Source organism: Coturnix japonica, chromosome 7 (assembly GCF_054131305.1).
Source record: "Coturnix japonica strain WE chromosome 7, WE-NBRP24, whole genome shotgun sequence".
In the NCBI taxonomy this organism is placed as follows: Eukaryota; Metazoa; Chordata; class Aves; order Galliformes; family Phasianidae; genus Coturnix; species Coturnix japonica.
Window position 1 is genome coordinate 31,507,343 of NC_140669.1, and position 12,617 is coordinate 31,519,959.

The window sequence follows — 12,617 nt, forward strand, 5'->3', positions numbered from 1 at the left end:
GCTGGTAACCCAGGAATAGCCACACAGATCTGATTTCATGGATCAGGGGTTCTTGGACATTAAAAAGGATGGTAGAAAAAAAACTACGCATATTAAATTGGTTGAAGTTCTGAGCCCAATAGGGAGGAAAAGAGATCTCTCTTTTTAGTCACATTGCCAGTGGATTAAATTAAAGCTTATAATCATATACCAAAAGGAACAACTCCAAGCTTTTAACCAGGGGCACAGAAAGGAAAGGACAGTAGGTGTGTCTGTTCTCCTCCTGTTTTCCTCAACACGAGGCATTTATTTGTTACCACTGTCAAACACACCGGTACTGGAATTAAATCATTCACAGGGATTGCCAAGTAACAGGTCCAAGAGATTATACACACGGTGAGGTGTAAAAAGGACAGTCACCTAACAATTGAAAACACCATGTAAAAGATTAGGACAGAAAGCAAGTAATACCATATCAAATAACTACTAAAACAATTACTCAAGCTAACAATGCTGCCATCCCAGCAAACAACCAGAACAGAAATAACACCATCCTTAATCCTGTATCACACAGAACACTGACCAAAGCAACACCTTTCCCCCTTTCCCTCCCAAATGCACCTTACCTAATGGTGCAGATCCCCAGGAGGATGATAAACAGACGCAAACGGCTCACATTAATGCAATATGTCAGAGTGAATGCCTAAGCCATCTGATACTCCTCCATTTTCCATTCCAGTAACAGTATTTATCACTATTGTCACTGACCACCAAGGTAAACCCAGAAAGGTTTCATATTGGCCATTTAATGAAAGGTTAATGGTAAGAAGTAAACCATGTTCAAACAAACTGGTTAACAACTGCAGGAGAGAGACTTCTATTTACCCTACAAGCAAACAAATGTATTTCATGTCGGTGCTACAGGGCTGCTGTTTCTGCCAGCAGAAGATAAATGCATTTCTTATGCTAGCCTGAACCTGCACATACTGCACAAACATACTGCGGAATAACAGCACATACACAGGGAGTTCATGGCAGACCTGGGAAACAGATGGCCCCATACAGCACGCCCAGCCCTCCCACAGCCTTCACCCTCACACACCAGAGAACAGCAATGAGTAAGACCATAGAATCATAGAGTCATTTAAGTTGAAAGGGACCTTAAAAGGTCACCTAGTCCAACTCCCTGATCAGTACTCCCTTAAACCCCATTCTTTGGGATAAGGAGCTCATGAGCGCCCCTAAAGCAAACCAGTCCTGCTGGTCTGGTGTGTTAATGTTTTCCATACAAGGGCCCAAAGACTATGAGAGATGTGACACATGGAAACCACAGCACTATCACTACTGCAGCTCTCCAAAAGGATCCTGATGTAAAAGCCCACACAGGAGAAACGTGCAGAATAAAGAGTTTGTAAATCATTTCTTAGTTCTGTAAATACTACACATTTGTCTAAAATATATTATAAACTTACAAATATATATTGCTCAGCTACCTACATTGGGCTCTTCCTTTATGCAAACCCATAAAGGCAGCAGCACTGCTGAGAGTGCAAGTCAAGCAAAATCTCAGCTGGCAGAACAAGTACCATGCAGTAATTTGAAAAGACGAGACAAAAGCAGGAAAAATATATCAAAAAGAAAGAACAGATGAAAGTAATTACAAGACACGTTCAGAGACAGACTGTGGGTGGCTTAAAAAGAAGCGAGACACAGTTCAGGAAGGGGAAAATCAGTCAGCCAAAGGGTCTCAAGTACTCTGCTAAGTGGGAGAGCGTGTCACAGGATTGACAAGCAGAATTCAATACATTAGCCAGGCTGAAGTGGGAGCAGAGGCACAGAGGTTTTATGGAAGATGCAAACTCCGGTAACAGTAAGTGGTGCATCCTCCCTTTGTATGCTCTGGAAAAGTAGAGTGAAAGGGAAAACCATCACACTCCTAAACAGTGGGTTAACCAAAGGTTTGCAGCAGGGGCCTCTGAGCAGTAGAGAACTGTGGCTATGCACAGACCTACGTCTTTGTAACACCAGCTGGGACTCTTCTATTACACTCACGAGGAGGAAGCAACGCTGACACTTTGATACCAGAGCACCACAGCCCTCCTTAAAAGAAAATACTCAACATTTGAGAAGGGAAATGCTCTAAGCACGATGTTCGAGTTGCTCCTCCCAAGGGAAGCACTGCAGCGCTTCTGCTCTCATTGTTTCTACTCTCCTCTTTGGTCCCCCAGACGTTCCCATGTGGAACAAACAACTGCAGAGGCTCCATTCAGAATTGATTGGAATGAAAAAGAGATCAGTCGCCCAGATGTCAGCGCGAACACATCAATACAGCTGTGAGACCCAGCCAACCTGCCACAGTAAAAGTAATGCTTCCAAGTGTGGATTTAGAGCACGGAGTTCAAAGGCTGAACCAGAATCAGCCACAGAGAACACCTGCCTTATCACGAAGGCTTTGCCTGCCATAAAACAGACAGTCCTAGGAACTGAAGGTATGTACAAATCCCATTCCCTGCTGTTACTTTCACAAGCTCATCTAACTTGTCCATTTCTTCTCAAGATTCAGCTTCATTCTGTTCACCCATAAGCACTTAGGTAATAGGCTCAGATATGCTGTGAGTAGATTTTATCTCCTCTTCACTTTTAGATCACTATTCCTCTCAGCTGGAATTTATTACAAAGGTAAAAAGATAACAAATATATCAAACTCTTAAGACCCATGTAAGCAGCAGAAACTCTGACGTGTCCTGTTGCAACCAGAAGACTCAAGCATTCCAATTTCTGATTAAATAATAAGCATTACAATGCACAAAGCTACACCACTAGAAAGTCACTAGGAAAACAAAAAGATGTCTGCTTTATACGAGTGTTCTGATGCTAACAGACCCGTGTCACCTGACATTAAACCTTCCACTCACTCATCCTTCTGTTACACCAGCAGCAACCCAAATGTTCTGAACAAGCAGCTTTCCTAGCTGATAAAAAGAACACTTGTGATCAGAAAACATCCCTCAGTTTATCTCTCTCCCTTCCGCTCATTCATCTGTCTCGTAACATGCTGGAAATATTTGTACTGGCATGCAAGAAAACATCCATAGTGCACCATTTAAGGATTAAAAAATGTTTCTGAATAGAAGAACCGGTATCTTAAAGCCACTGTTACCTTATAATGCAGGGTAGATTTAGGCACTGCTGCATTCTTGACATATTTACAAGGATATGTCTAGAGTGCATTTATTCCCCCTTCGTTTTACAGCTTCCATTAAACCAGACAATGGCATATTTTTCTCTCGCTGCATGTTGAAACTGGAACCGTCTGCCTTGGCAACAGAATCCTCCAATTCCTACTTGTGCCAAAAGCATCTTCATGTATCACTACGCTTACCACAGCTACGTCACAGCTTGATCAGAAAGCTGTATCACAGGCTGAAAGCAGAGCATGCTTCTCAATGACTGCAAGGAAAGGCTAAGGAATGCAAGTGAGGAAGAGAAAAAGGGTTGACATCAGCTTCATACCTTAAAAACAGCAGAAAACCAGCCAGGGGCCAGCCCATCCCACCACGCATCTAGGAGGAACAAGACAAGCACTTACAGTCCCACATTATCCTCTTTTTGGCTACAGTAGTAAGCAAAAGTCTGGGCCTTTACAGGGCTGCTGTTGGTGTCATGAACACAACATGAGGTTTCATTAAGGGTGCACAAAGTCTCGTTCCACGTGCAGATAAGAAAACCAAGAGCAGAGACATCTCTTCACACAATTCCTCACATTCCCCATCGCAGAAACTCACAGAAATAAGAAACATTATGACTTCCCAATGTCACGCTCTCACCTCCTCCTCCTCTCACACTATCAAAAAGGCTGGAAGCCATTTAATACAAGGAAGTTCCAATGTCACCAACGTATGGGGAACCAGGATCTGAAATAATGCCTGTCCTCCAGTTACTCTGAGGCTTTGCAAACAAAACCACAACCAAAAGTAAAGATCTAGGTCCTTCACTGAGACATTTGTTTCCCTGTTGTTTGTGGTTCTGTTTTTTAATTACCTTAACATCCTCTGGATGCTTATGAATCTGCTGCTTAACAATTTGCTTTGTGCACTTCACAATGTTGGCATTACAGTCTCTAATCCCCTGGTTCCTCACTTCCTCCTTTTTATAGGGCATAATGTTTGTCTGTCTTGAGTCCTGGGCTCTCCTTATCCTCCACAGACTCTTCACAAAGATTCACATTACTGTGGCCATTTTCATCCTTCTTGAACCTTTTCTGCCCGCGCCCATCCATTCACACAACCTTCCACATCATTTGTCACTGTCCTCAGCTTACATCTGGTATGCCTATGAAATCACTTCCATTTTGCTTAGTAAAATAAACAAGAGACATTGAGAGTTTAAGGCCAAAAAGAATGAGGAAAAGCCCTATTTATAAAATAGGTGTGAAATTAAGAGTCACAAATGACACACTGTACCCAAAACTATCTGGGCAACTATTGACTCTGCTGCCACCACCTCCAGTCTACAGATGCTGTTAGGATGAGACCAGCCTGGCTTTCCTACAGCCCAGAATGAAGGGGGTAGCAACACCCCACAGACTATATAGGATTATTCACCGCTGAGCTCCAGAGCACTGCAGACCCTGTGGCAATGACAAGAAAGGAGAAGGCTCTGCTGAACACAAACTGGGTAGGAGGAAATGGAGGAGAAAGTCTGACCTTTAAATGTCCTCTGTGACACAACATTGGGTGCGAGAAGTCTGAATATGGGGAAGTGCTGGGTGCCCACGCAAAGCAGTTGCTGAGCAGGCAGGAAGGGCTGGTGGGAGCACCAGTCTACAGCCATGAGATGCATGATGGGGCTAATATTGGGAGGGATCAGTTCACTGCTGCTTCTCTGATTGGGAAGGAAAAAAACACACTATTTTCCAACTTAACTACTGCCTCTCTCTATACCAAATGCAGAAGCTGTATGGCTGAGGGAAGAAAGTCTGCTTGCAGGGGAGCAAAGCTTGGCTGAATCACCACTTCCTCCCTCTGCCCCAAGACCTGACAGGGAAACACCTTCCCCTCTCCTCCCCCACCCCATCCTTCCTTCTCCGCTCCCAGAGCCCACAATTACTTCACCATCAGGAGCTGTCAGGGGCATCCCATTACGCTTCATAAATGACGATGGATATGGGGAAACCATTTGACTCTGTAGACAGAGGAGGCAAGTGAAACACTTTGCTACTCAAAGCCAGCAAACATTATACACAAATGTAAAGAGCAGGAAAAAAAACCTTTGAAGTTTCCCAGCCATGAAAATGTTCTACCAGTAAAAGCAGCCTTTAATAGGCAGTGTATTTTAAGCCACGGCGAGGCAGAAAGCAGCATAAGGTAGCATTCAGATTGAGCCAACAATAAAGCAAGCCACCAAAACGACGGCCAGCGTCACTCTGAAATGCAGAGCCAATTTCACACCTCTAAGCATCCTATGCTCAGGAAATGACACGATTTATTTGGAGCGCAGAGGGGCAGGACATAGAGATGGAATGATTTTCTCTTTGAAGATGTGCTGAACATCTTTCATTTCCTACTTCGGGGGCTACCTCTCAAATTAAAGAAAAAGACAAGATAAAAAATCCTATATGAAGTGCAAATGAGAGCAGATGGGTATAACTTCTAATTACTGCCTTGATTCCTAGATTCCCAGACAGCCATGTAGGATTAATCTGTTGAAAAACCCCCTTTACATCTCCAATACTCAGTACTCCTCCAAGGGCTGGCTTCCAGGCTCTTGATGGAAGGGATGGAAAGCCACAGCACCAAGGTGCCACACGAGGACCTGCCCAAGTGCTCAATACAGAGCCTGCTCCCACAGCATCACTGCTCCCTTCTGCAGCAGCTTTGAGCTTTGAGGGGAAACACACTGGGTCTCAGACCAATCAAACATATCAGCCTGTGGCACTCCAGAGAGCCAGACAGCTCTGTGCAGCGCTTCCTGTGCGAGCAACACAGTTAATTAACTCTGTGTTGATTAATGGTGAGCTCTCACATCAAGAATTTATTCAGCCTGTTATTATATACAAGGTCATAATTGCCAAACAGCCGCAGCTAAATACCATTCCTTGCAGTCTACTCTTTAAGCATCATAATGTAAAATTAATTGGTACTTGTTTGCTAATGAACGTGAAATATTTTAAGTCCCGCACCATAAAACTTACCACTGGAATGCTCTTCTCTAAACACCCAGGAATGTACTGTTTTATTCCTTGGGAAGAGCCTCCTCTCTGAAAATGATGCGGGATGGGGGCTTCCTGAGCTCAGATAGCTGCCAAAAGGGCACTTTTGCTATCATTAGCCAGCAGTTATCCCACTTGCACGGTGCATTAAGACGGACTAGCAAGTGATCTTCTATGCAACAGGCACCCACACCAAAATATCCACCCAGAACAACTGTCTGGGGGAAGCTGTTTGTGTTCACTTCCAAGTGCAACTAAGATTAGATCGCAGCAAATGATGTAACTTTGCCTTGGGGAAGCAGGGATGATTAAAAAGACGCTTAAAGTGCTTTGTTCCTTCTGGGATCCTTAACTCCAGGGCTAGCCTCAGAGCACAGAGCTTGCAGCAAAGACCTGCTCACAGCGTTAACAAAGTGAAACCCCATAGTGAAACACAACAGTCACAATGCTGAGATAAGCTACTCCTAAGGGCTGGAGAAGCCAGAAGGGCTCTGCCATAAGAGTGACAGCAAAGCAGCGAGTGGCAGCGAGCAGCTCCTCTGTGCAGCCTCACCCGCATCCCACCTGCAAGGGGCACCCGTTACTGCCATTCCCAGCTCCACTTCCAGGCAGTTCTGGTATGTCTCTGGTCTACATGGCCATGAGTCGTACCTTATCTACGGAGGACAAATCTACTCAGCTCTATTTGCTCCCACTGCCCAGCAGAATTAATACTTCTTCTACCTAGAAGCTAATTACACATATACAAATACTGACATAGAACATAGCAAGAAGGCTACCCAGTTTCAGCCTGACGTGAAACAGACCTTGTGTGAACATGCCCAGGAGCACCACCCCATCCACTGCCAGCAGCTTTGCTGTTTGAGAAGCTACCTCCATTCCTCAGACCGCAGCCAGCCTTAATGTGCACAGCAGGCAAGCGTCACACAGCCCCACACTGCCAGGCTGCTTGATCTAAACAAGTGGCACTGCCACACAAAAGGCTGATCTCATTTTTACCACTCGCAGTGCCAACACACGACGCTAAGCCCATGACAAGCTTAGCCGCCCACTGCCAACAGCCAGAATAAACCTTTACTTCCCAGGTGACCTAGAAACCATTTCCTTAGAGAGCATTTTCTCTTACACAGCACCAATGCCTATTTCACAGGCTACAGAGCCGATGTCTAAACACGCTGTTTGCTAACACCATGCTATGAAACTGCATGCCACCGTTTGTTTCCCCTCTTGCAACACCATAAGATCAGCTCCAGCCCACGCAGCACAAGCAGCACTGGCACAGTACACAGAGAGGCAGAGCAGCCAGCGATTCCCTATGGAAAGTAGCACTTAGGGCTGTATTCTCATTGCCACTGCTGTGTCCTCAGCCTGAACTCAGCCATGGGAAGCACATGGCACTCACCACCAGGCAGCTCACCTATGTACACCACTGGTAGAAAGGATGCTTATGGGCTCCGGCACTGTAGCCACGTGGCTGCTGGGGTTTTTTGGCCACCTTCCTGGAGTCAATGACTAAATAAGTCCCTCTCTTGATTTTAAATTGGAAATAAATGCCGAGAGTTGCACTGGCAAGTGAATTAAGGCAGCTGGAAGCACAAAGACAATGCAGGGTATTTCAGGCCTTTGTTCTCTCCTCTTCACCCACAACATGTCAAGCAACCAAAGAACACACTGAGCAAAACAGTGTTTTGCTGGTACCATCATAGGCTTCAACCCCTAAATCCCTGTTTCCCTGCTGGCACACAGCTAGGAAATGGAGAATGAAAACACAAGTGAAGAGCAAACTTTGCCCACCCGTCTTTTACAAGGGAAAAATTAACTTTATCCATAGACAGACAGAGCCACAGGTGCTGCCTCCAGCATCATGCTGCCATCAGCTCCCCAGCGTCAGCACAGAGCTCAGCCTGAGGATGGGGAGCCAGAACACGGCCCACAGCTCAGGAAGGCAGCCAGGCCTCAGGTCTACCTTTGTGCTATTAAAAGCCTTTGAGTTACACTGTCTCCGCTCTTGTTACTCTCTGTCTTCTGCAAATACTTTGTTTACAGAGAGACACCAGCTACAGGTGTGCAACCCACACGATCTTCCTGCTCAAAGCCTTCACATAGACAAAAAACAGTGGATAAAGCAACACTTTAGCTTCCCTCAGCGCTGTGAGGCAAGGCCTTGCAAACAGCCTCTATTCCTGGCCATACAGCTGCAGCCAGGGGCGACTTCTTCCCCTCAAAGCAAAACGCAAGCAGACGTCCGCCATCAAAAAGCACACACTTCCTCAGAGCATCGCAATTACCCCGCCACAACTAAATGCTGTAATTTGTTGACCAGCTCCTTGCAGACTTTGGTAGCGACCTCAAACCTCTGCATTAAACTGCAAAATAATTTCCCCCCCTTTTTAAAGTAATTTTGCCATGCTTTGATTCCCGCCCATCAGCGGCTGCAGGGCTCGGCAGCAGGCTGCTACACGTCCCAGTGCAGCAGCTAGAACCAGGCTGAGGCCACAAGCAGCACCTGAGGGGGGGAACTGCTTAACCTGAGCTTTCCAGCCAGCAAAACCATCTTGCTGTTCCCAACAGCCCTGAAGGAAGGGATGGGGACTGGCAAGGGAAGCTCTGCAGAGAGAATACAGCCAAAAGATGTGTGATATCCTGGCCTACACGCAGCTCAGCATCATATAGAAGGAACCAAAGGACCCCACGGACCCATCTGTGGGCTGTGCATGGGGCACAGGTTCACCACCCTGGCATTGCACAGCACATCAGGGGCATTGAGTGAGATGCCTTCCTTGTGTGAGAGAAACGAGGCAGCTGTGCCACTGGAGTGACTATGAAATAAGTTAAAAGCACCACTGTAATGAAATGCAATCAGCAATGTTGGGAGATTATTTGTTACTGTTTCCTCATCTCGCTTTTAAGTGCATTCAGATCAAGCCCAGCCTTTTCCCAGATGATTTTAATGATTTCTGACATCTGTTTAAAATCATTTTAAACATCTGCTCAGTGCTGTTTCTCTGTGACCATAATAAAACACATCCTGATGGTCAGCAAGAACTATCAGATCCAGGGAAGCACGTGGGTAAGGCAGAGAAACAGCCCCTTTGGATTCAATGCCCTCAACCACTGAGGACAACAGGCAAACACAAGGCTCTACAGCTAAGAGAGGTAGCACAGCTCAGCAGCAGGGAGGCTGGGGAGAGGTGCACGCAGCCATTGGCAGGCTCCAGCCAGTGGCACTGTGTGATGTTTTACCCTCTCAACAGAGTGCTGACAGGAACACTTGTCAGTGCACTTGCTGTCCACAGCCATCAGTAGAAACCCTGTGGATTAAGTACAGCAGTACCTCAGCACCTTCCAGCATCAACATAGAAGCAATAAGGGAAGTCTGCTTTTCAAGCCTAGGATTGGTTTCTCAGCTGCCTGAAGGCTCTGCATTCTAACAGATGATGTGGATCAGGGACGGCAAGGAAGACAGGGAGGAAACGAGGTACCTGTTGAAGCGTGCTTAAGCTCCCCATGTGTGGATCTGCAGTGTCCTCCTGTACACACCTCCCCTCCCTGTCCAATGCCCTGGTCACAGAGCAGCATGCACTGCAGGACCACAGCCAGAGGGGAACAGCTGGTTTCAGTTAGCCCTCCCTGGGCATCACAGACTCACCTACATCATCTGCACACAGCACAGCCCAGCTCACAGCCATGGCAGCACCCTACATATGGCAATCCCCGCTGCAGGGGGCTGCCAACACCGGCAGCTGCGGTTGCTTACATCCAGGGCAGAAGAAGCCACTTCCTGAATTGCTGCAAGCTATCGCTGCACAGCTCACTCTGCCTTCCAGAGCAGGAAGGAGAGCAGAAACAACCCCAGAGTCCAAGAGCATGCAGAGATTGTTATATAGACACAGAGCCCCCAGCTCCACCTGGAAGCACATGGGCTGGCTGCTGACACTTCACCTGCAACAGCTGCAGCTGCTCAGGCAGCTTCAATACAGCACCTGAGCTCTGAGCGTGCAGTAAGGCAGGCTGAGCACCTAGCCCTGCTGTAAGGGAGCACACAGCAGCATGCAGCATCTCCTGCTGCTCTGCTCCCAGTGAAGTGAAAGAGGATCTGATGAAGAAACTGAGGATAAACCACACGAGTTCCAGCAGGAAACATTTCAATAGGGAAGTTCATCCAGGTACCCACGAAGAAAACGCATCTGCCTGTTGCACTGTCACAGGCCATGGCAGGAGCCCACAGGTAGACAACAGAGCCGAAGCGGGCAGCGAGATGGGGGTGCCAGGGCCATGCTGGGAGCCACAGGCACTGCTTGTCAGCACGCAGCGATGCGCTACGGACAGAGCTGGTCACACGGCGCTGCTCTGCCCTTATCCCCTCTCACATCAGCCCGGGGCCGGACAGTGCACGGGGAGAGCAACAGCCAGCCGAGAAGGCGGATAAAAGCGCTGAGCACGAACCGTAACAACCAACGACAACACGCGTTACAGACTGTTCCTTTCGAAAGAGGAGAACTAGCTCAATCCCGCTCACAGCCGCCCGCCTACCGCCATTTACCCGACCGAGCAGCGCTGACAGCCGGCACGCACGGCACATCGGCGGGCACAGCCGAGGGCCGCCCCGGAGAAGGCCGCCGCTCTCCCGCCCCGCCGAGCTGCAGGGCCGGGCCCCGCCGCTTCCCTCCCGCCCGACTCCCACCTGGTCGGCGAGCTTCAGCACGGCCATCCTCCTCCTCCTCCTCCTCCCGCACACATGCAGCTCCGGCGGCGCGCAGCGCCCCGCGACCGGCGCCGCTTCAGCTGCTGCTGCTGCGGCCGCAGCTCCGCTCCGCTCCGGCGGGGCGGGGCCGCCAAGGCCGCCTCTCCCTCCTCGCCTCGGGGCCCAGCCCAGGAAGCGGAGCGGGACGAGCCGCCTCGCACGGGCCGCACCGCCGCCTGCCGCCGCCTTTGTTCGCGCCGCCACCCGCTGCCTCGGCGCTGCGGAGCCGGGGCTGCCCCGCGCGGCGCTGAGCGGGGGCGGCGCCCGCAGAGCTCGCCCTGAACCTGGGGGCGGCCACGGAGCACAGCACGGGACCGGCGGGCACCTGCGGGGCGGCAAAAAGGAGAGAGAAACTGCGCCGAGCGAGGCCTAGTGCTGAGCGATTCACATGGGGGTGACAGAAGTGCTCACGCTGTGTGTTAGGGGAGCAGCGCTCGCCCTTATCTTTATATCGCCATCCATTTATAGCGACATTTGCATGAAGTGCTGAGATCAGTTGTCAGCTCACTGCCGTAGTCGTTACCAGCTATTATAAAGGAGTCCAAAACGTCTCTCAAAGTACAACATCCTCCCCTCCTGTTCACAGCACATCACAGGCCTCTAAGCTACCGTGCTGTTCTGAGCAGCCTCAGTAGTCGAGCGGATCTACCCAACTGCTTCTCAGCCCTGGCTCATGTACAGCCTCTACCCCCCTTTAAACATAAGTATATACACTTCTATATGTATAGAAAGCAGTAGAAAGGAAGTTCCTTCAGTTCTGGCTGAACACCATGTGCCACCCATGCACAGCACACCACTTCCTTGCCAGGCATCGTGTCGGAAAGCACCCAGCTCTCCCATACCCTCTGTGCTCAGTACAGTTCCTTCGAACACTTAGATTTCAACATGCAACTTGAACAGAACTTAACCACCATCATAACCAACCCGCCCTTTATTATCTCTGTTATATCTTTGTTATCCAACACTTTCATATAGCGTAACGGTGCAAGTCTTGGTCTGAACAATGAGTTAAGCAGGAGACTGGATAGCAGTCCTCTGTTGTGCCACACGCAGTGTTCCTGCACAGCACAAGAAAGGAAAACACCCTTGTAGGAATAAATCTGTCTGCACTCTGCTTAAGTGCTACAGAGAATGGGGATGTGGGTGGGAAGCGGGTGAACAGAACGAGCAAAAGTGAGGGCAGGAGCCTTCCCTGCACCAGGAATTGCTCCTGCAGGAATATAAATACATCTGCAAATTAACTGCCGGATTCCCACATGCACGTCTGCATCTCAGACAGACCTCTGCATTGGTTTGATGTTTCCACAGCCTGACAGGATGTGGTCTCTCAAAGGCAGCCAAAGTCTGCACCACCCACCCCCCTGCTCCTGCCCTGCCACACAGCTGAGCAGCAGCAGCTCTGCTCCATTTTGCTCTCCCAAGTCAGACCTGCTGCTGCATTCGAGTGGCATCTGCCTTGTGAAGAAAGACAAGGGAATACACTCAACATCTCCCTTAGCAGTGCCCCCGTAGAGCACGGATGAAAGATAGGACTGATGCCAGAAGAGTCATTTGTTATTGCCAACCATTTCTGAGGCTTTCTAGCATATCTAGCATGTCTCTGCTCATTCCCTGTTGCCCATCCACTAGCAGCAGCACACACACATCCTACACATCCACACATCCATCTATGGTTGTATGCGA

The 12,617-nt window shown here is 48.7% G+C and overlaps 1 protein-coding gene across 9 annotated transcripts in view; it reads right to left on the reverse strand.

Annotated features, from left to right (window-relative positions):
- Positions 1 to 11,010, reverse strand: part of ANKRD44 (ankyrin repeat domain 44) — an 82,777-nt gene extending 71,767 nt beyond the window's left edge. For all 9 annotated transcript variants that reach the window (XM_085552855.1, XM_015867647.2, XM_015867649.2 and 6 more), the window contains exon 1: positions 10,875 to 11,010. In XM_085552855.1, coding sequence (XP_085408981.1) covers positions 10,875 to 10,901 — 27 coding nt within the window. In that variant the 5' untranslated portion in view covers positions 10,902 to 11,010. The remainder of the gene's footprint in view (positions 1 to 10,874) is intronic.
- Between the last annotated feature and the right edge of the window lie 1,607 nt (positions 11,011 to 12,617).